Raw genomic sequence first — 22888 nt, 5'->3', positions numbered from 1 at the left:
GAAGTGACTGGACTAACGCAGTTTGCACTTTGTTTGCACTTTTTATGTGTTGTACAGTAGCCTGGAGCTGGAAATTGTTTTAAAGTGTTTAAAATATGGCCACCAGATGTCACTCTCTATCTGATATGTAAACGTTGCACATCTTTAAAAATGTTCAAAAGAAAAAAGTACGCAATTAAAAATCAAAAGTAGCCACAGTATTGTCGTAGCTACATCACAACACATTCTTGACTTAATGAAGGAGGGTGTAAAGAAACCTCTATACAAGCAGATAATACCCTCACTGTAAGAAAGTTGAGGTTATACAGGGTGTATAGATAGGTATATCCTCAAGGAAGCTACCCAGTAACTGCACATTGCTCTAGTTTAGTTGGGCAAACAAGCGAAACTGTCGCTAATAGCTGGCACACCATGGCCTATTTTTACGAAGGTTTGATTTTAAAAAATCTTGTTCTCCAAAGTGGAATTCAAATAAAACATGCTAATTGATCACACTTACCCTCGCTTCCATACTGTTTTCCATTGTTCGCACCCATTTTAAAGAATACATAATCTATGCGCAAAACGCAGGTTATCAAAGGGAGTTAAAATCCAAATAAAACGACAGTTTTTCCATAAAAGCAGACTAGAGAGGCAAGCTTTTGTGCACGGCCGCTAGTTCTGACTCCAAATAGTTAATCCAGATGTTGAGCAGAGGACGCCTCAGCATTAGGCAAATCCAGACTTGAACTTCCAGCGGTGCAGACTTTCTAGAACTGAACATCCACAGATACACCGAGAGAGCTGTACACTAAAATCCCGATTCGAGGGGGTAACTTTGGGGAAAGCTTAGTGACGTGCCGTAGACGGCAAGCAGCTGTTTATCAGCCTGAGTGCGGGCAATCACAGAGGCCAGACAACTTGGTGAGGACGCGCAGCTCTCGTCCACTGGGTTTAGATTTAAAGAGACCGCAGACCAGAGAAGGAGATGTGAATATTAGAAGATAAAAAGTTAAGGCCGAGACTGTGCCCCAGAAACAGTGATATTATATCATATTACGATACAATATCGGAAAAGAATGGTGTTTCATATTTATCTTTTTTTTAAATGAACAAATCAATAATATTCTCTAGCTCTGGGGTGGCACAATACATACAGTGTCAATCTCCTCTCATTTCCGCTGTAAATCACTAATATTTAGGCGTTAGGTCATCACGTGTCTATTACTAGAAATATACTTAACCAATGAGAAGTGAGGACACATAATCTCATTCTAAGTTTAAAGATCTACCGAAAGAACAGGATAGTTTGACCACAAATGTCGGAATGTTTCTATAATTAGCAGTCATATTGGATCTAGATATAAAGAGACTGGACAAAACCAGTTGTCTGCCGTTGACAAGTGGCTTAATATTCTGGATAAATGTTAAATTCCTTTCTAAATGCAGACAGCCAGTAGTTACCACTGGATTAAAATGATATTTCCATGCATGCAGACCAGATACGCCTATTAATGTTGCGCCAATAATTTCACTTCATCAAAGGTAACTTTTATTCTTTTGTTTGATGCGTTTTAGGCACATTTTTACTTTTCTGCATGAGATGGAAACGTACTTGATAGAATACAGATTAGTGCTGTATCGGGAAAATTGTGTACAGGGTGCTCAGAGAAATAAGAAATGTCTTACTGAGTTTCCATTACACAAAGTTTTTCAGTGCACACACTCATGATTTTTGAGATTGTCATGTACCCCTCTCCAAGGTAATGTATTGAAATAGCTTGTTTTATTCAATCAACACATTAAAAACAAAAGCCAACCTGTTTACCACTATAAATGACAAAGACAAACCATACATACTAGTGCTCATCTGTTGTCTCCCCGTGGTGGTTTGCACTCAGTGAACCTCTCATCACTGGTTTGGGTAATGGCGCCCTCTGCAGGGGAATATGAGCTATGGTCACATCTGTTAAAAATTACAGAGGAAGAACTGGAGAGTACGTGATGGGCGATGCTTTATTGTCCTATTTTCGCCCTTCTTAAATATTTTTTTTTTTGCATTTCATATTAAGCGTATCACATTTATGAGGATTAACATTGGTACACTAACAAAGTGCGCCTCCTCTTTAAATCTGTTCCTACACCCCAACTTGTTAATATCACAAGATGGCTACAGATTACAATACAAAATAGTATAATAATAGTCTCAATGCTTACAGTACACAAAACAAACACCTAAAGGCAAACAACCCGACACCCCTGACTGGAGGAAGTCCTTTGGTGTGTATCCTTCCTGATACTGCTTGTGACAGTTTCTCTTACATCCATGAATTTGCCCAGTTGGTTTTTGCTTTTTGCATGAAAAAATATTCAGAAGTGTGCCTGTCCACATAAGGAGTGTGTCTGTCCACATCTTCCCTAAGAATAGGCTTACAAAATCTTGCCACATATCAACCCTAAAAATACACTTAACTTCTTTTGCTGTACCATCTAAACCTAAGACACAGACTAAAGGGTTCAGTGTTACATTGATAAGCAGGGTCACAAAGCTAGGTCTTGACATTATTCCAAAAATCAGTAATTTCGGGACAAGCCAGGATGTCAACATATGTTATGTTCCCTGTGGTACATTTATAACGCACTTATACTGCCGTCATTTGACTTGATAACTGACATCACATTGCATCTAAACCTAAGACACAGACTAAAGGGTTCAGTGTTACATTGATAAGCAGGGTCACAAAGCTAGGTCTTGACATTATTCCAAAAATCAGTAATTTCGGGACAAGCCAGGATGTTAACATATGCTATGTTCCCTGTGGTACATTTATAACACACTTATACTGCTGTCATTTGACTTGATAACTGACATCACATTATATTTACAGTTATCTCAAAAATGTGGCTGTTTTGTTCTAGTCCATACTTTATCAGCTGAGAAATGCTAATAATATTAACTGACTAATCAACTGAGCTCTACTTTGTAGTAGGTTTTTAGGTTTTAAAGTTCAAATTATGCGAAATAAAAATGTTTTCGGAGTGTGTACTTGTCTCTAGGGATATTGAACTGGGTGAAGATGGCTGCCAGTTTCTTTAACCTGTGTAAATGGTCAAATGAGCAAGTGGATCTAAAATAATTTCTCTTTAAGTATTTGTTTAATTGGCCTCTTTATAGTTTAGGAGGTAACAGGGCTGCTGGCTTAAGTGAAATGTCAAAATTTAAGTTTACCATCTATCTTACCTCAACATTTACAAAGGGCACTCATTGGGCTTTGTGATGATATTTAGCTGTAATGATTGTGTAGGAAGACAACATGCAGAGGAAAAAGGATTATTGTGAATGAACTGTTGGAAACCACACTTACAACATGGATTCTTTGTGCTGGGCCTCCCCCACCCAAACACAAGGCAGCAGCACCCCCTCAACTCAGCTGTTATTTAGCATATAGCAAATACATGTACTAAAATACATGCTTTTTTTAATCAGAATATTGCTTGTTTGCTGTTACACACTTCCTGGGGCTTCTACTGGGATCTAACCAGTGGCTCATAGTGTTTGGAATCATCTCAGTGTGTAACCTATTATGGGACAGAGGGGAGGAAAACAAACACAACAATGGACTAGTTGTTTGGCTGTCATCCTTGTATAAACATCCCCTGGTCCTCCCAACCCATCCTATTATGCAACACACAAACTGCATCACATCATGGTCAAGGGACTTGTTGACACTTATGATTTACACTTTGGGCTGAGTAAGCCAAGGAGGCTGCAATCTTTTTGTACCTGGGGCTGTCCAAACACACCGTGCATTGCCCTCAGGACTTTTACTTTTTAGCATCAGTGCTGGCAGCAAACTACAATAGCCCAGCTGCCTTTGGACCACACATCACCAAATAATTAAGTGTTCTTGCTTGACTCCAGAGACTGACCACTGCCAGACTTCACTTTGCATTATCCAAAAGTATTATCTACCTGCTCCACTCATGACAAATCTAAAGAAAACTAACCCAGACTCTCCCCACAGTGCATCAGCACACAAGTTATTATAGCAAAGCAAATACACTTTAAAGCACTTTGTAATCTTTTTGCTGAGTGTAAAACACACCATGAAGCCTTGAAATTTTGGACTCCTAAATGTGATATAGTACATCTGCACATTGTCTTCCAAAAAATGGACCACATGGTCCATGGTTTATCTGTGTACTGCAACTAGCAGTAAATGCCTTGTCAAACAGCACAGTGTTAAACAAACTACAAAATAAGCTAAGGCCATAAAAAAACCAATTTAAAATAAAATAAAATAAAAAAGTCAAGCAACTTTGTTTTGTTTTCAAAGACTTACTACACATATGCCAGAGGTGAATCCGAGTAAAGATGTGATAACTCTTTATGAGCAGACTGCTGATCAAACAAAGCTTTGTGTGTTTCTGGAAAGATGATCTCACTCTCAGTGCAGTACCACAACACTTCCTGAGTCGAAGCACATCATAATATTATGGAAACCATTCAGTAACTAGTTTAAAAATAAGTGCAATTATCACTTTTCTCCAGGTAGCCCAGAACAAATAAGAGGCCTGCTTTCAAATAACCTTGGTAACAGGGATTTGGGGTGACCTTATATTCCTCCAAAAGGGAGAAGTTAAATTTAGCCAAACAGTCAAGATGATAAAAATATGCTATATCATGTGAGAAGGATCCCACTGTGCAAAGAGATATTACATTGCAGTCATTACCATTCAATAATGTGATAAAATTGTCAATTTTATTATTGGAAGATTATTATTATTACTGGAAGATGTTTACAATATTAGTTTTATTACATCATGTGTAGTTATTATGAGTTTTCAGCAACATTTTTATAAATGAGAAAGTAATGTTACATTTAAACTGAAGGTAAAGTGAGAGTTGTGTGGTTTTCCCAGGCGGGCGGGCGTTGTCAGAGGGAGCCAAGCCCACATGACGTGCAATCAGTCTGCTGCTAGCAGCTATCAGAGTTAGCCAGGGAACTAATCATGAGCTAACAAGTAGCTAGCCGAGTCTTTTCAATTTGACACCATAATTCAGCCTTCGTCGAACGCTGTGCCAAGGTGAAATTTGTTAATTTGGTAGGTGATGTTGTCTACACAAATGCTGTGTTGCTGATCTTCTTGGTCTTTTTGACGTTGCATCGTTTAGTTGTGATTAGCTTCTGGTTTTCGCTTGCTAGCCTTTTGCCTCTGTAGCCACCCTGGGTGGCTAGTGAGGGAGACGCTGTGAGGTTGAGAGCGTCGACCAAATATCTGTTGCTGGGATTTGTCTTTTACACATTAGCTGAGCGGACACCTTCACCGGGAACTCCCTCGGGTGTTAATTAACGATCAGGTGACGATCAGGCTAACCTTCTTGATAGGTTAGTTAGCTTGTTAGCGACACCGCCCTCTGGAGTCAACCTAGTAGCTAACGTTAGCCTAGTTACCTGCAGTTGTTGTGTCACCACCTAACCAGCTAGTAAGTCATAACAACATTATTCGCACGATATATTGTTATGTGTGATTTAAGTTATCTGTTGTTGTAATAATATGGTGTAACTTAACTATCTGTCACTTTCCTAGCTAATAGTACGTTCTTGTCATGGCTGTGTTATTTACTTGCAAACTAATGATCTGCTAATACATTTGTTTAGCTGGTACCATGGCGTTAACTTAGAACTAAGCTAAGGTTATAAGTATAACCTTAATACTGCCCGTTGCCATTCATTTCATATATCCGTTCCTCGAGACTTTTCTGATGTCTCGATCATATAACTTAGAAATGGTGACAATATTCTTCAGGAACCTAAAAGCCACTGTTAATAACAATGTCATCAATGCAAATACGTTGAGCTACATTTGCTTCTTTGTGTGCCATCGATTTTACAAGGTTTTCTCAAAGGATGTCACAAGCTGTATTTACTCACAGGCTGGAAGTTTATTTGTGCTTGCCTGACATGTTTATTTGTGTTTGCCTGACATGTTTATTTGTGTTTGCCAGACATGTTTATTTGCGCTTGAAATCAGGCTGCAAAATATAATTGCATTCACAAGGGAGCATCTGATTTAAGACTTACCATAAATTAAACTTTCTGACTGAAAGCTTCATGCAGAATATAAAATTAAATAATAAAGTACTAAAATTGGTTTTTGTTTGTATCATCCAGATATGTTCTGCCTGTTGTGTGGGCAAATGTTGGCATGTGTGTTACTGTTGCCTGTAATGACTTTTATGTCCTTGCAAAGAATAAAATAAGAACAGGATTCACTATAGTTGCATTAAGTGATGTGTGATATGTCCACAATTTGTAATGCATCATTTAGTGCCAGTATTTACTCTTCTGTTGTATCTGCTGCAGTCTTAACTATGAACAGAGAGCAATTGTCTGCACTACACCTGTATTGTAATGGCAGTTTCTCATGGTTTTGATTTTTATTGCGGTTGGATTTATTGATATAAGATGCAGGGGTTGCTAGAAATTGAATCTAGAGACTCAGCGATTATGGTGATTACTTCTCTCTTTTATTTGTCTTTCTCCCAAAGAACTGAGCTTCTGTTGCTGCTCATCCTCAGGCTGATTTTTACGGACTTCATTTCACCATACCTTCCTCCACCTCTCACTTCATTTGGACTTTTTTGCTTTCACGCTGAGATCTCTTGGTACACAGAGCCATGGCAGCTGCTAAGCCAAAGGGGCAAAACTCTCTAGCCCTTCACAAAGTGATCATGGTGGGCAGCGGAGGAGTGGGGAAATCAGCCCTCACTCTCCAGTTCATGTATGATGAGGTGAGAAACCTAGATCACAGCAATCAAGTCTGAATTCAAAATGTTTGTAAGCTAAAGTCTTGTTGGAATAATGAGCCTTTTTTTTCCTCCTCTAGTTTGTTGAAGACTATGAACCAACCAAAGCAGACAGTTATAGAAAGAAAGTGGTGCTGGATGGAGAGGAGGTACAGATTGACATCCTCGACACAGCCGGACAAGAGGACTATGCAGCCATCCGGGATAACTACTTTCGCAGTGGCGAGGGTTTCCTCTGTGTATTTTCCATCACAGAACTGGAATCTTTTGCAGCAACAGTAGACTTCAGGTGTAGTAGCACACAGTGGTTTAACAAAATCCTTTGCCATTCAATAGAATTCTGGTTATTAATGGATTCTTTTTTATGTAAAAGTGTTTTAAAAATGCTTGGCTTTTAAAAAGTCAATTCTTGACTTCGATGACAGGTTGGACTCTGTCACAGTGCATTATGATGTGATCTGTACTCCAGTGTTGGCCGGTCATCTCTTTCTGTTCACTGTTTCAGTCATTAGTATACTTTTAGTTATGTAATTTAACTGCCCCCATACCTTTTAAAACTTATTTCAAGGAACTCATTTTCCAGTCTTAATCTAAGATCACAAGATACTTACCTGCTGTCTGTCCCCAGTGTTTGGAAAGAGATGGGAAAGAAAGCTTTCATATTTTCTGCTCCAGCCACTTTGAAGAGGTTACAGAGGGAAATTATTTGGGGAACGTGATATCATTGACAGAATTTGAAACTATTGTAAACTCATTGTTGAATTCCTTTTCAGGTGTTTTTTTTCCCCGTTCTTAGCTCTTCTAATTCTTGGTCCTGATACTATTTTATAACCACCTTTGTTCTTAGCTTTTGTATATTTCATCCACTGTTTTAGTGTTGTATGTGTTAGCTTTGTCTGGAACTAGTGATACTTGTTGGCCATGGCTCCCTTCTAAAAGAGGGGTACCTTTTGACCTGATCTACATAAAATAGTATGTGATGGACATGCATTATAAATCAGTAGTCTGTTTGCTGAGTGATATTTCCTGTTTTGCAGAGAGCAGATTCTGCGAGTGAAGGAGGATGAGAATGTGCCCTTCCTTCTGGTTGGTAACAAGTCAGACTTGGATGACCGTCGGCAGGTAAATGCAGACGAGGCGAAGGCGCGTGCTGAGCAGTGGGGCGTGTGCTATGTGGAGACTTCTGCCAAAACCCGTGCCAATGTTGACAAGGTTAGTCTAATAGCTAAAGAGAAGCATTAACCTGGCTAAATAAACTTTACTTATAAATGGTCATAACAGGACCTTTATTTTCTAAATAGGTGTTCTTTGACCTGATGAGAGAGATTCGGGCAAGAAAAATGGAGGACAGCAAAGAGAAGAATGGGAAGAAAAAGAGTAAAAGTTTGGCCAGAAGAATTAGAGAGAGATGCTGTATTTTATAGTGGTAAAAGAACAGGGTGGCTGCTTATGTACATATACATTTCTCAGACTTTTGCATTTACTTTGTGCCCTTACCTGACCATGGCTTTCTGTTCCTAGCTGACAGTGTGGCAGGGAGTAGTAAGGTGGCACCCCATACACCATTTATAGCTCTAACCTTTGTTGTGCTGACACCCCAAATAATTTATGTATTCACTCTCTTACTCTGACCACATTATAGAGTGTAATAAATGGGTGGTGTTTTAATTGAGGCCTAAGCTTGACAAAAGGCTAAGCCTGAAATGCTCCGAAGGTTTTCATTGTAAAGTTTGATGTGTAGAATTGTATTCGGTTCAAGGGAAAAGATAAAATGAAAGTGTCAGAGCCAACATTTGAAAGGGAAAAAATTAACTGGAGCTCAAAACTGGAAAGTCCTAAATATTATAATTATTCAATAGTCTTTGGTAGAAAGTATAAGTTAACAGACTTAGTAACCCAGAAGGCATCTAGTGCCACATTGCACTGGTGAATCTCTGAAGCATTTAGATTGAAAGATCATTGTGTTGCCTAACCCAGAGCCTAAATTTGATGCCATTTCCACTTGTTTTACATTTCAGTTTTACAATCTGTTATGTTTTATGGGCACTTGTATTTATCTGTGAAGTCAGTTTTTTCAGTTCTTCTCCTGTATCATATCAACCAGTGTACAATAAGTGCACTTTTTATTTTATTTCTCCTGCCAGTCATTCAGAGTCTTGTCAAATGCACAAACATTGATCTTTACCCATAAACCTGTGAGGGATTTTACAACACTTGAACTTTTTTCAATACTAACATTTCAGAAGTTTTACCTCACACTAATGACTTTTATTATGGTTTTTTTTTTCCTTGAGATGACGGAATCCCTGGTGCTCTGATAAAAGGTGATTCCATAACACTACATCCTTTTCATCTTGATTAAAATTGATTTCTTCAGACATGTAAAGAATGCTTTTGCCAGTTTTACTGTTCCTGGTTCAAACTTTTCATTCCCCTCTCTTTAAATGTATAGTGGGACTAAAGTGGGAATAAATTAACTGACATTTTGTTTTGTGGCATAAAATGTCAAAAATTTAATATAGGTTTGATAGAAGTAATGTGGTACATTTCCAAAAAAATGTTGCTCTCTGTTACCAAAGAAAAATGCTAGCTAGTACAAACAAGTGCCCACTTATTAATTGAAGTGAATGATATCTGGCAACTTTCCCCATAAACAGTAAACACTGCAGTGTTTGCATTAAATCTGTTTTTGTAAAATCCACGGAGATGAAAGGTTGAAAGGATGTCTGAGCAAGTTCTAATTCTGAATGGCCTGGGAAAGAAATTCAAGGTTACGAGGGCTTTTCGTGTACAGTGCATCACTGTTGCCTCTGTCCATTGTGAATGTGAATAACCCCTCCATGCTCATCCTGTTGCTCAGCCTGTAATCTTAGGCTGCCAATGATGTACAGAGTGTAAAGGGCGTTTAATATTCTCCTTTGTTTTACCTTTGTCACATTCTGTGCAAGCCAATCTACCCAGTGTAACCACGCTGTATTAATGTCTTAATGAAATAGCTGAACATTTTTACATGCAAGTGAAGATTAAAGCAGAATAGAATTGGCTAAATGAGAATGATTAACATCTGAATTACATAAACTAAAACACATTGTGAAATCTGCCCATCCATTCTCCTAATTTCCCTTTATGATTGAGCCACTCTTTTTGCATACCACAACACTTGTATCTTATTTTAAATAACTTATTTCATTTTAGTAATTTTTATAGTCAGCCATCTCTGAGTTGTTAAAAATGATTTAAGCTTTCATTGCCAGCAGCAGTAGTTCACCATTTACATTACAGGATTTCCTTAATGAGTAGGACACTGCAGTCTATGCTGATGTTGTAATTGCAAAGAGGAGCCGAATTTGAAATGTGAAGCACTTGAGGTTGAATGCTGTTTAGAGGTATGACCATAGCCTGAAAAATCATTCAAAAGAAGCATTATGTCTCACTGATTCTCTGATTTAGCATGAGCACAAAAGAATTTCTGGCTTTGACTGCAGGCTTTGTTTGTCATATATTTCAGTTTGTTAATTGTACAAAAATACAGTGGCGCATCGCCGTGTATTTTTTATTTGCTGAAATAAGCGACTGAACCTGGAAATGTGACAGGTTGTGAGGGAACCTAAAAACCCAGAGTAATAGGAACCCATGATATTCGGAAAGTAGATAAGTTTAATATGTTCTAAGGGCTAACCTCCAACACACCATTCCACGACTGAACACCCTTCAAAGTGAAAGTGACAGGCACAGAAACTGACAGTTTAAGAATCAGTCAGTTGTGGCGTACCTTCCTCTTCATTGTTGAGGACTGCAGAAGCTACTACTCTTAAAGTGACCACTGGTGTTTGCTTTGCTTCTAACATTGGCTTAACACTGTCATTCATGTTCAAGAAACATTATCATAATTCTACTTTTTCATCTCTCTTTATACATAGTTTAATGGATTTGATGGCCTGAATATTTTCAGCAGAATATGAAAACACATGGTTGTGCAAGCCATCCTACTGGGTATTCAAAAAGTGGTTTTGTTGCCTTTTATATAAATACCCTTGGAATTATATGTGTACACATATATATATATATGTGTGTGTATGTGTATATATGATTGGATGGTTGTATGTATGCCATCAGTTTAATGTTTCCTTTATGTTGACTTATTTTGAACATAACCACTAATGTAGCTTATCTGTTTGTGAATGCAAGACGTGAAGCTTACATTTCACTTAATTTTGTGTGTTATTTGGAAATGGCAAATAAAGTGGATATTACTAATAACCTTTTCCAACTGTAGTCAAGTATTCATTTTTGTGAAGCTTTGTCTTTGTCTTTGACTTGAGTCTTTGTGGTGAGCAGGCTGACAGATCTTACAAAGGAAAGTTACTCAGAGGACTTTGCGCGTTTTGCTGCTCGTATGTCCATGAGATGCTGAGTTGCCACTCACCTTATAGGTCCCCAATCTTTCAAAATGGAACAGCGTTGTCAGAACATCATGGCACTCTAGGCTGCACTAGTGGTATTTCCACCAGATTGTGTTCTTTCTTTTTTAAGAACATCTTGATGATGTCAGCCATGTAACTTCCTGATTGCTGGGGACGCGTTTCATGAAAAGCTGGGGATTTCATGTTTTCAGTTTCCAGTATCTGTTAATAATCTCAAAACCCACCACAAATCAGCCATATTTGTTGGTTGCTTTCTTTTTTACAATTTAAAACAAAATTTGACATAGTTAAATTGCCCTTGTGTTAAGCTATAATATTTGTGCACATAAAGACAGCTTGGTGCAGCCCATATTTCTGAAAATAGGACAAGGACAATGGCACTAAAAATAAATAACTACATTAACATACAATAAAGGCAGACTGAACTCTGTTTTCAAAAATAGTTAACTGTGCATAGGCTGTACTGTGTTTTAGTTTTTAGACTTTATAAAATCTGTAAATTAACAAAGGAAAAGTAATCATTCTTTAAAGACATTTCTGAAGAAACACATGTACAATAACAAACCTCTTCAAGAGAAAGTTTAAAGCTGTGGTTACAATGTTGGAAGTAACAACTAAAATGTGACCAAAATGTGGTCAAGTTCAGGTCTTTTCTACAAATGGTACATGTACTGTACACCAGCAAAGCCTGAAACTAAAACTTTGAATATGTTATGTAAGATTTTTAAATGTGTTTTACTAGGCTTAGTGAGTTCACAGAATACGTGGCAATGAACAAGTTTTATTCTAATTAGGCTATATCTTCAATAAACTGTTATGAGTGGTGTTAGAATCTGAAGGTAGGGGTTTCCCTTTGTGGTGACGCACCATCCATGTAGATTATGCATGTCGATTACGCACACGGCGATCATTGGTTCACACCGACGCACAAGGCCTGTAGTTTCAGCGCCGTCTGGGTCCAGCAGAGCTGTGCTGTTAGCTACGTTGCTAACTTTGTACAATATTTTCAAATAAATTCAAGGGATTCCTGAGCCATTTTACCTGGAAATGCGTGTGTTACTGCAGGGCAGTGCGGCTGTCAGAGGGAACAACGCTGGACACGTTGAAGTAGAACTGTGTGTCAATGGCATTGTTTAAGTGCATCTTGACTGAGTTGCCTTGAACTCCACGCAAGGAGAAAAGAAAGCTAGCTGGATAAATTGTTAGCGGCTAACCAGCTAGCCGAGGCTATCCGGCCAACTCGCGTGCTATTCACTTCCTTGTTGCACATTGGAGTGTGATGGAAGGCGAGAAGTTTTTGAAAAAGAGACGGAATTTTTAACTTTCAAATTAACATTATCAGGCGAATGGATGTCCGTGCTTCCACGAACTGTAACGTCTCAACTGGATTTTATATTTGTAGCGGCCTGTGCTTTGACCATGAAATGGAATGCGGCTGTCTAGTTGGATACAGCTAGTGGGAGCTAGCTGGCTTAACCGATTAGCATGAACTAGCAGGTCTGGAAGATATCCATCCAGGAGTACAATGGTTGAGTATTGACTGGCTCTGTAACTAGCTAAGCACCATATTATGGGTATTATGTGGCACGTTGTTTCATAAATTTCCGTTCTATGCTAACTTGCTTTATGTGGAACCTCAATTGAGGTAGCTTTGCAATGCTAACCCTAAGCTTGTGATTTAACTAGTTAGCTAGCTGGCTGTCCAGTTGTGAATTAACTGTAACGTTAGCTTACTAGCACGTTACACAGCTAGCCCAATGTTTTATTTCACGGCACAACAGGGGACATAATTTAGCTAAAGTGCATAGTTTAAAAGTAAATTTCAACGTGGCAATAGTGTTTTTCGTAGATAAATGCCTAATTCAGAGGTGCTTCGCGACGGGCGGGGACGGAGCCCCTCTGCACAGAGAAATGCTAACAGGCAGGACAGGCGTAGTAAACCAGGGAGCGGTGCTGCTCAGCGTGAGGGACACCGTGAGAAGAGGCGGTCATCGGCTTCCGGTACAACAGAACACCCTGACAGTGATCGAAAAAGCACTTTTGAAAAAGAGGTTGGACTTCAGACATTGGTTGAGTATGATGATGTGAGCTCCCAGTCAGAGCGATTTTCTGGTAGCCCCTCTCCCAAACTTGACCCCCATGCTGACCGGCCGTCAGTGGACCGACTCAGCGATGTTGACTTTGGTGACTATAACGGACCAGCATCCCCAGACAAAAATCACCCAAGAGACTGGGACACAATATGCTTCAGCAAGGATGAACAAACAAGAGGGCCACCCGAGAGGAACAAGCAGGAGAAGGAACTAGGCAGGAAAAAAGACCGTCAGAGCCGTGAGCGAGACTCCTCAAAAGCGAAGAGTGGAGGTAGCCTGAGCAGCTCTAAAAATCACAGAGACACTGCGAGGAGCGATGACAGAAATGGTAAAAGGACATCTTTGTCTCAGTCATCGCAGTCTGCAGATAAAAGGGAATCAAAAAGTCATAGAAGTAAATCAAGATCTGATAAAGAGCCACCATCTGCATACAGAGATGCTCCACAATCTTACAAAGAAGACCGGGAAGACCTGAGGACATACAGGAGAAGTCCTGGTTTTAAAGCAGACAGTCCCTATGTGACATCATTCTCATATAGCTACCAGTCACCTGGTGGTTATACTCAGCCAATATCTAGAAGAAGCCCAACTTATGGGAGCAAAAGACTCTCTCCCAGTTCCACATATTACGGCCGGGATGTAGATATATATGGGGCATATGGCATGCCCAAGTCACCCAGTTCATATTCTAGTAACAAAAGGAAGCGCTCCCCTGTGAGCCCAGTGAACTGGCGCAGGTCACCAAGTTATGGCCGACACAGTCCATATGAAGGAGAGTTTGGTTCAAGTCCTTATGGAAACCGTAGGAGATCACGTAGTCCATACAAGAAGTCCCTGAGTCCAAGTCCAGATAACAGGTGAGTTCATATAGTGAGGTGTGTTGTATTTGTTGATTGTACTCCAATTGTGTGGTGTATTCAATTAATTTGTTAAAATAATCCATCACAGCTCCAAAGTTGATGAATAGTTTAGGAATGTTGCCTTTTTATGACAAATTTCTTTACACATAGCTCTGCCAAATTCAGCACAAAATTTGATTGATTTTTTTTATATTTATGACCAGCTAGGTATTATTTCTCCACAACAGTGTTTTGCAATTTTCACTGTCTTAAATATGTGTTCCAGCAAACAAGGATAAAATTAAAACATTTGCTGGCATGTTTGTGCGTTGTCAAAAAGCCTTTGCTTGGTTGCTTTATTGTGCAATTAGTAGACTGGCTGAAAAAAATCTGCTTGGTATGACTCAGTTCATGGCGCAACATTCTAAAAACTATCCACTAGATTATATTTGTTTCATGCAAGTAAAAATCATTACGCTAGGTTTGTGGTGTGGAAACACAAGCTAAAAAGGTGTCCTAATTTTCCTTCTAGACGATCTGCTAGATCACGTAGCAGAAGTCCATATTCATCTTCAAGGCATTCACGTTCGCACAGTCATCACCGCCACTCTCGATCCCGCAGTCGCCCCTCTAGCCTCTCACCAAGCACGCTCACCTTCAAGACAAGTCTTGCTGCTGAGCTCAGTAAGCAGAAAAAGGCTAAAGCTGCAGAAGCAGCTGCCAAGGCCAAGAACTCCAGCAACACATCTACTCCAACCAAGGGTTCCTCATCAGTTCACCAGCTCAGTCCCAAGTCCAATCACACATCCAGGAAGGGTCGCCCTCCCTCTCCACCACAACCAGAGAAAGGGCCCAGAACTCCCACGTCGAGTCAGCCTCAGTCCCCGTCTGACAGGTCATTAAAGAAGACCACAGAGCACCAGCCCAATAAGGAGAGAGATGGAAAGGGTAAAGATGACGCTGTACATCGGGATAAGAGGAAAGCACCAGCATCTGGACAGGGAAAAGACAAGGAACGAGCCACTGGTTCACTCATTTCTCCTCTGGTATCCATACCACTGCCCCAGACAATTCTTGATCATGTGGACAAAGGAGAAAGGTATAGATGTGCTGGCCTAGAATTTTTATTCGTGTGCCATTCTTTATATTTGGTTGTAGACACTTGTGCTTTGTCTCCTGCTTTTTCTATCAGCTTGAAGGATAGCTCACTCTCAGGGAAGAAAAAGTCAGAGAAAAAGCTACGCCAACTTCTAACCGACTTGCCTCTCCCTCCTGAACTTGCTGGTGGTACATCTTCCCCTCACAGCCCACCTGTGGATAAAAAGTCCCAAACAATTCGCAGAAGACCTAAGTATGTTATGGCGCATTTTCCTCTTTTTGTATCTTCCTTTTTGCTGCTGTTTGCTGTATATTCACTGTGGGGATTTTTTCTTATAATTCCCAGAATTTGTGGTCCGAGATATGGGGAAATAAAAGAAGCTGAGATAGACTGGGGCAAACGCTGTGTGGACAAGTTTGAGATCATTGGAATCACAGGTGAAGGTACCTACGGTCAGGTGTACAAAGCAAAAGACAAAGACACCGGTGAGTGTTTTGAAGATGCATGTTCATTTGGACCTGCTCATCAGAATTGTAAACATGAGTCCCTTTCCAAAGTGCTTTAGATTTGAAGTCATCTTTAATATATACTGCTCAAAAAATAAAGGGAACACAACACAAGACATCCTTGATCTGAATGAATGAAATATTCTTATTAAATACCTTGTTCATTACATAGTTGAATGTCTTATTTTTCCTTGTGTTCCCTTTATTTTTTTGAGCAGTGTATTTTGTAAAGTTTTGTTTAAATTTCAAGTGGAGTCTGTCATAGGTGTGTAAATCATAAGTTTCATCATGATACCATCTTAAATTGATTTTCTTAGCCAGCGATCTTGTGCTTGGCAGTGCATAAAAGGTATGCCACAATGAAATTTTGATAAGATTCATAGGCCTGCGGTTGATACAAAATGAAATTGTCTGTTTGACACAGTTACATTTTTAATGCAACCAATATATAATTTGAATTTTTATGGAACTTCTGTATGCATTATAAAGTGCTGCGTAAGTGCAAATAAGAACCTATGATAACCTTCCAGTTCAACGTGAACTTTGACTTGGGAGACAGGAAATATTTACATTTTCATATAAAGAAAGTAAGATTTTTGTTTGCAATTTTACACATTCATTCATGTTGTGTGTGCCCTTTTGAAACTAAAATTCATACCCACAACTAGGGGAGAGTTTACTTTGTGTATTTTTCTTGGCAGCTCCAGCTCGCAAGTTTAAAAAAAAAAAAAAAAACCCTAAAGTTTTTAGACACATTTTTTAATTCTATCACTTGTTAGTTTCACACCCATGTTTTTTTTTAACACTGTAACTCTGTTTTCTCCACTCTGGTGCATTAGTAATGCGTAATCCTAACACAGATCTGTTATTTTTGTGTTCCAAACCTTTTACTGATATCTATTGAAATTGATCAGGCTCTTCGTGTCACTGTGAACTTTATGGTCCCCCCCCTAATGAGCCTACTTGGAAACTATTCTTGTCTGGTACGTCTGCTACCAGTCATTCTGGTGAAGTCCGTTTCTCCAGTCTATGACCTGCTGACCGCTGTTCTGACGACAGATATTGAATGGAGGTCAGAGGTGGTGTTAACTGAATGAGGTTCACTTGCACTTATGTTTTTAGTGTGAATTCCCAGCCAGAGTAGTAGCTGTTGTTTACGCTTTGCATTTATGACACTGGTTATTTGATGTATGCATTGATCCAGACTGATGGATTGTTACACCTAGGCTGGCACATCTAGGAATTTGTTTTGGGTGAGACCTGCTCTTGATCTAGTCTTGACATGCTGTTGTTTCCTGTGTATCATAGCTGAAATGGTGGCTTTGAAGAAGGTTCGACTGGACAATGAAAAGGAAGGCTTCCCAATTACAGCCATCAGAGAGATTAAAATTTTGCGACAGCTCAACCACAAGAGCATCATCAACATGAAGGAGATTGTCACAGACAAGGAGGACGCTCTGGATTTCAAGAATGATAAAGGTGCAACATGCTTTGTGGCCCTGTGATCCTGCCACACAACATAGATTTGTTTGATACTTGATCTTGTGATGTCTTTTGAAATTTTTGTTCTTCAACTTCAGGTGCTTTTTATCTTGTATTTGAATACATGGACCATGACCTGATGGGTTTGCTCGAGTCTGGCTTGGTTCATTTCAATGAGAGCCACATCAAGTCTTTTATGCGGCAGTTACTGGAGGGCCTTGATTACTGCCATAAGAAGAACTTTCTGCACAGAGACATCAAGTGTTCCAACATCCTCCTCAACAACAAGTGAGTTGCCGGGGATAGCTGCACTCAACCTGTATGAATGTTCTTGTGATGTTTAATTATATCGTCGAGCATGGTTTATGGCTAAATGTAACGAGTGTTGTTTTTTTTTTTTTTTTTTACCCCTAATCAGAGGACAAATAAAGCTTGCAGACTTTGGTCTTGCTCGGTTGTATAATTCTGAAGAGAGGTGAGCTTTGGTAGATACACACCACATCTTTGAGCTAAGTTTTGTTGTGAAAAATCAGTCATCACAATTATTTTCACCCTTGTTTCCATTTCCAGTCGACCATACACCAATAAAGTGATCACACTATGGTACCGTCCCCCAGAGTTGCTCCTGGGAGAAGAGAGGTACACACCAGCTATTGATGTGTGGAGCTGCGGGTAAGAGCAGGACTGATGTAAACGTATGTTGACCTGTATAACTTGGTTATCTGTCAGGACTGTCACAGTTTTATCCTCGTAATCATGAGTTGCATCCTCTTTGGTCTATCATAGATGCATTCTTGGAGAACTGTTCACAAAGAAACCTATCTTTCAAGCTAATCAGGAGCTTGCCCAGTTAGAGCTTATAAGGTAAGTGTGGGCGGAATCAGGTGAAACGGCTAATGTCTTAATTTTAGATTTAGTTTTGAACTCTAGACTTCTTTCCAATGTAGTAGTGCAACCACTACAACTAGAGATGTACATTGAGAATTGGTTTCAGTTATATTATTGTAAAGCAAAAGCTGTACTCATTTTCTTACTGATAGTCAGCCAATATGCCACACAGCCACAAGAAGTGTTTTGATTAACCTCACTTGTTTTCTCATGACTGCCCTTGTCAGAAGAAAGGTGAAGGGTGTGATTTAATTAAGTGTGGGCAGCCTCAACTGTGGGAAACCCAGACATTTTGTACAGTCCATTTTAGCTGTCAGCAATAAAACAGAAGAAACACAGTTGTACCATTTTACTTGTTGTTCCCTCATTTACTTCCTCACTTTGCAAGGTAAAACAATAGTAGTGAAGGAGGAGAGAAAATGAGCTCTATTGAAGGCAGATGTGTTTCATGCTTAAGTAGCAAGGACCAGGCCAGTTCTTTGGGAGTTGTCAGAAGTCTATATGGGTTAGGTGGGAAGTCACTATAGCCCATTATGTCCATAGATTGCTGCATTCTGTTTAATAAATGGATTTCTGTCTTTTAGCCGGATATGTGGTAGCCCCTGTCCTGCTGTCTGGCCAGATGTAATAAAGCTTCCCTTTTTCAACACCATGAAACCAAAGAAACAATACCGAAGACGGTTACGAGAGGAGTTTGCTTTGTGAGTCAGCATTCCCGTTTTATTATAATACATTTACGGATTGGACCTTCTGACCTGTATTTTACTGTGACCTTGTACTTCTGTTGTTGCTCAGCATCCCTCAGTCTGCCCTGGATCTGTTTGACCACATGTTAAATCTGGACCCCAGCAAACGCTGCACAGCTGAACAGGCACTGGGCAGTGAGTTCCTCAAGGATGTGGACCCAGACAAGATGCCCCCACCAGAGTATGTCTTGGTTTATGCTACATCAGCATGTTGGTCCTACTGTGTTGATCCAGTGTTACTCTATCCTTAATCTTTACTCACCATGTTAATTTCTGTCCCTCCAGTCTTCCACTGTGGCAGGACTGTCATGAGTTGTGGAGTAAGAAACGACGGCGACAGAAGCAGATGCCAGAAGAACTTACAGCCCCTAAGGTTCCCCGTAAAGAGCTTGGCCTTGATGACAGCCGCAGTAACACTCCTCAGGGCTTCCCAGCTGCTGGAGGTATCAAAGCCCAGAACGCAGCTGCTTCTGTGCTGCTCGGTAAGTTTGACTGTTTGTAGTTGTACTGTCTTATTACTCAAAAATAAGGAACTTTTGAGTTGCTCATAACTGTGTGAAATACAAATGAAGTATGCGAGCATTTGAGTATAATTTTAATGAATTCAAAACAAGCACAACTGGTGTACATAATGATCAGGTAACTCCATCTATCCACATCTTAGAAATATGTGTTTAAACATGCGCGTTTTGTTGGACTTTATCATGTTGGACCTATTTCAGTGTTTGATGGTTCCACAATGTAACTCATTCACTTCACTAACCACTCAGTTAAGCTGTTTCTTCCATTCCTTCTGAAGGTCACAGCTCTTTAGAAGGTGTGTGTATACACAACAAACTGTGCCAAGCTCATTTAGTCAGCTCCTTTCTACAATACTATTGAACTTTAAGTTCACACCCGTTTAACTTTGTGATGACTGACATGCTCCCGTCGACTTATAGTCAGTCGACTTATACAGTGATATTGTGTGTCATTGTAATTGTCAGGTCTCTAAAATATTACAAGTCATTTGTGATGTACAGCACATTTTTTATGATTAAACATTTCTGAGCTTTCAGTCAAATCTCAGATATGGCCAGAAGTTTCAGGAAAAGGTAGTAAATGAATATCCCAGATATGTCTCATAGATTGTGGAAACAGCCTCTATGCTCGGGTTAATTTTCTGTCTCCTTACAGACCCAAAGGGTCCAAACTCCCAGTTGACGCAGGAGCAGCTGGCGATCCTCCTGAACTTCTTTGGCCAGCCCAAGAGTGCTGTCAACATGACCCAGTTTGTCCAGTCCATGAGCACAAAGGTCAACCAGGAGACATTACAGCAACTATCTAAAGCCCTAGCTCCCACAGACTCAGCTGAGCCTCCTCCTCCTCAACCTACACCTGCCAAGCCTCCTCAGCCTGCTGTTCCTGCAGGACTGCCCCGTACACCTCCAATGCCCAAGCCTCCTTCACCCCCTATGTCGGCACCGTCAGGTATTCCAGAAGGAGAGGCTGCAGCTGCTACACAGACAGCCATGACGATGCTGCTAGCGCAACTCTTTCAGGCTCAACAGGCTCAGAGGCAGGAACTGAGCGAAGGTGGAGAAGGAGCGGAGATGACAAACCCTGCAGGAACAGCACCAGGGGGACCACTTGTACCTCCAGAGGTCAAACAACCTCCAGAGCCCAGCCCTGTCTCTCCAGGTAGCTCTTTAAATATATTCAGTGAGACAAATGAGCATAGACTGAACATCTTTCTGCTTGGAATCCTGAAAAATTATGAAAAAGGCCAAAAATGTTTTCCTGGAAAACTGGCCAACAGTGAAGTGCATTAGCAGAAGGCTCAAGGTCTGCCAATTATAATTGGTGTGAAACTATAAATCCACTTTTTCCAAACAATTTATTAAGGTAAAACTTGGAAAAATGCAGGCAAATTCATGCTATAACAGCACAGCAAATAGTCTGTGAATAAGGCAGGAAACAGATCAAGAAAATGAATAGAACAGACATGACATTTTGTTACAAGGTGAATATCTAATTTAATGTAATTTTTGTTTTCCAGTGTCTGAAGTGGGTGGAGTTTCTATCCTGCCCCCAGACCAGAGACCACCAGAGCCTTTAGAGCCACCTCCACATGCCGACCTGGATTACCGGCAACCTCCACCTGAGCCCAAGATGGGCCATGCTCCCCCTGTTGCTCCTGCAGGTGGAGGTGATGGAGGGGGACCTCCAGAACCGGACTACCCGCCTCTCCCTACTGCAGAAGGACCTGGATATGGCGGAGAGTACAGCCATTCACTGCCTCCACCCTACACTCCTGCAGGGTTTGGGGACAGCTACATGGGTCACATGTTAGGTGGAGGCCTGCCACCTCACACTTTGAGAGAAGTGTTTAGCGGATCTGGCCAGGCCTCGAGCTCCTCGTCTAGTGCAAGGGTTCTGGCCCCGGCCCACCCAGACCCCTTCCCTTCAGGCACAGGAGTCTCTGGACCCAGCAGCATGGTGTTCACTGGGGACAAGGACCACCGTTTTGAGTACAATCACAGCCCCTTACCTATGGAGGGACAGCCGAACCCCAGCACTATCCACCTGTACAACCATGTCATGCCTAGAAAGGACAGTGTACCCCCTCCGCCACCCATCCCAGCACCAGGACATCCTTGGTGCTCCCCTTCTCAAGTCGGGGCTCCACCACTACCCCTTGGCTTTGTCCCACACGTGAACTCAACAGCAACAATCAGAGGACGAGGAATGCCTTTCTGAAAGACTGGAAATGTGAAATGGCAGTTTGTGACAATGCATATAAGGTTAGAAGACTCTTGTGAGCCTGAAGCCTCTAAGACCACGAGGATCTGTAGATGCACACTTAAATCTGTGTAAGGCATTGCATTCCTCCTGAGTCTGGAATGTGGCTTACTTTGCAGCAGGACAGCTGAATAACATAAGAGGAGCTTTTCTTGCTCATACCATTTTCATATTTTTTGTAATCTGTTCTGCCCTCTTAAATTAAACTCTGAATTTTTTGAGTGTACATTATCAGGCAGGGTACATTTTAAATCTCTACCTTAGCCTTTCTGTAATTGTTCCAGGGCAGACTAGTATTAATTTTTGCACTACTGACCTGAAGTAGGCAAAAACTATTTTAGCAATGAAATTAAATGACTGATGTGCTGCATCTGCACAGTTAGGAATAGGACCAGTAACGTAGGGTCCTTTTTATTGCCATATTATGTTGAAACGATGACAGCTCAGTTGAATCGGGCTAATGACTTAGACGTCAGCACAGGGAGCTATTTGAGGAAAAGGACTGTTAGTTCCAGAGACACAGGTAGCACTTGGACAACTGCAGCAAACTTGATTTGACTTCATAGAGAGAGGCTGTTTTTACTTTGAATATCGACATGCCTTTTTGCCAATAGATGTAAAATCATGAACAAAACACACATGTAACCTAAATTCAGAAAGAAAAAAAAATTTTTTTTTTTTGTACTAAAATTAATTTGTCCTCTTCCTTTGACAAATGTTTATTAAAGAAATGCCAACAGTTTATTGTCTCTTTAGTTACTAGACAGGTTGTTGATCTTGTCTTTTTCTCTGTTGTGTGTGTTGATTTCATAGATCGCACCACTAGGTGGTGCTGTCATGTCAAACATCACAACACTGACTTGGCCTACAGTGTAATCTTATTGCCAGAAATGAATATGGTGTCTGTGATGCAGATTGACACTCAGTGCTGCATCTGTAGGCAAATGTACTTGGCTGTCGGTCTCATTCAAAACTAACTGACCTTAGCTGGCATCTGTTTCATTGGGGATAAATTGTGACACTTGATGCATATACATCATTTATAAGATGACGGGTTCTATAATACAAATAGACATTGGCTGTATTTGTAGCATGAAAACACTTTTTTTTCAAAAGACATCACCAGGTTGGCACCGCTGACACTCTCAAGGGATCTGTGACTAACGAGTGAGGTTTAGGACAACTTACACAGGGCCATGAATGCAGAGCATGAGACTGTCAGAAAGAAAATGATTTATAG

General features: G+C 40.4%; 3 protein-coding genes across 5 annotated transcripts in view; 2 read left to right on the top strand and 1 right to left on the bottom strand.

The window, feature by feature from the left end:
• LOC109961278 (F-box/LRR-repeat protein 7) overlaps positions 1-887 on the bottom strand; it is a 19356-nt gene extending 18469 nt beyond the window's left edge. The window contains exon 1 of the mRNA XM_020601973.1: positions 500-887. Coding sequence (XP_020457629.1) covers positions 500-536 — 37 coding nt within the window. The 5' untranslated portion in view covers positions 537-887. The remainder of the gene's footprint in view (positions 1-499) is intronic.
• Positions 888-4908: 4021 nt separating this feature from the next.
• Positions 4909-11037, top strand: ralaa (v-ral simian leukemia viral oncogene homolog Aa (ras related)). Of its 3 annotated transcripts, none has more exons than XM_020602291.1 (5): positions 4909-5067; positions 6533-6775; positions 6871-7079; positions 7828-8002; positions 8092-11037. In XM_020602291.1, the coding sequence occupies exons 2-5, from the start codon at positions 6662-6664 to the stop codon at positions 8212-8214; spliced, it is 621 nt and encodes a 206-aa protein (XP_020457947.1). In that variant the 5' UTR covers positions 4909-5067; positions 6533-6661; the 3' UTR covers positions 8215-11037. The 3 variants fall into 3 exon arrangements, with proteins under 3 accessions (XP_020457947.1, XP_020457937.1, XP_020457956.1); XM_020602281.1 differs by having other exon boundaries at positions 4909-5085; XM_020602300.1 differs by lacking the exon at positions 4909-5067 and adding an exon at positions 5154-5467.
• Positions 11038-12067: 1030 nt separating this feature from the next.
• cdk13 (cyclin dependent kinase 13) lies at positions 12068-22390 on the top strand. The gene is made up of 14 exons (XM_020600839.1): positions 12068-14164; positions 14679-15245; positions 15339-15497; positions 15591-15730; positions 17060-17230; positions 17332-17521; positions 17652-17708; positions 17804-17905; positions 18020-18097; positions 18706-18822; positions 18917-19048; positions 19153-19349; positions 20044-20547; positions 20906-22390. Exons 1-14 carry the CDS (start codon positions 13068-13070, stop codon positions 21604-21606), a joined length of 4212 nt encoding a protein of 1403 aa, XP_020456495.1. The 5' UTR covers positions 12068-13067; the 3' UTR covers positions 21607-22390.
• Positions 22391-22888: the final 498 nt, after the last annotated feature.

The sequence above is a fragment of the Monopterus albus genome, unplaced genomic scaffold (assembly GCF_001952655.1).
Source record: "Monopterus albus unplaced genomic scaffold, M_albus_1.0 scaffold3.1, whole genome shotgun sequence".
NCBI lineage: Eukaryota > Metazoa > Chordata > Actinopteri > Synbranchiformes > Synbranchidae > Monopterus > Monopterus albus.
The sequence above is the reverse complement of the archived record's forward strand: the minus strand, read 5'-3'. Positions and strand labels throughout refer to the sequence as shown.

Bases quoted from the DNA above. Each gene is read 5' to 3' on its own strand.
- ralaa (XM_020602291.1), top strand. From the start codon at position 6,662: ATGGCAGCTGCTAAGCCAAAGGGGCAAAACTCTCTAGCCCTTCACAAA. The intron at 6,776-6,870 runs GTGAGAAACCTA...TTCCTCCTCTAG, and splicing joins TCCAGTTCATGTATGATGAG to TTTGTTGAAGACTATGAACC. The intron at 8,003-8,091 runs GTTAGTCTAATA...TTTTCTAAATAG, and splicing joins CCCGTGCCAATGTTGACAAG to GTGTTCTTTGACCTGATGAG.
- cdk13 (XM_020600839.1), top strand. From the start codon at position 13,068: ATGCCTAATTCAGAGGTGCTTCGCGACGGGCGGGGACGGAGCCCCTCT. The intron at 14,165-14,678 runs GTGAGTTCATAT...TTTTCCTTCTAG, and splicing joins AGTCCAAGTCCAGATAACAG to ACGATCTGCTAGATCACGTA. The intron at 18,823-18,916 runs GTGAGTCAGCAT...GTTGTTGCTCAG, and splicing joins TTACGAGAGGAGTTTGCTTT to CATCCCTCAGTCTGCCCTGG.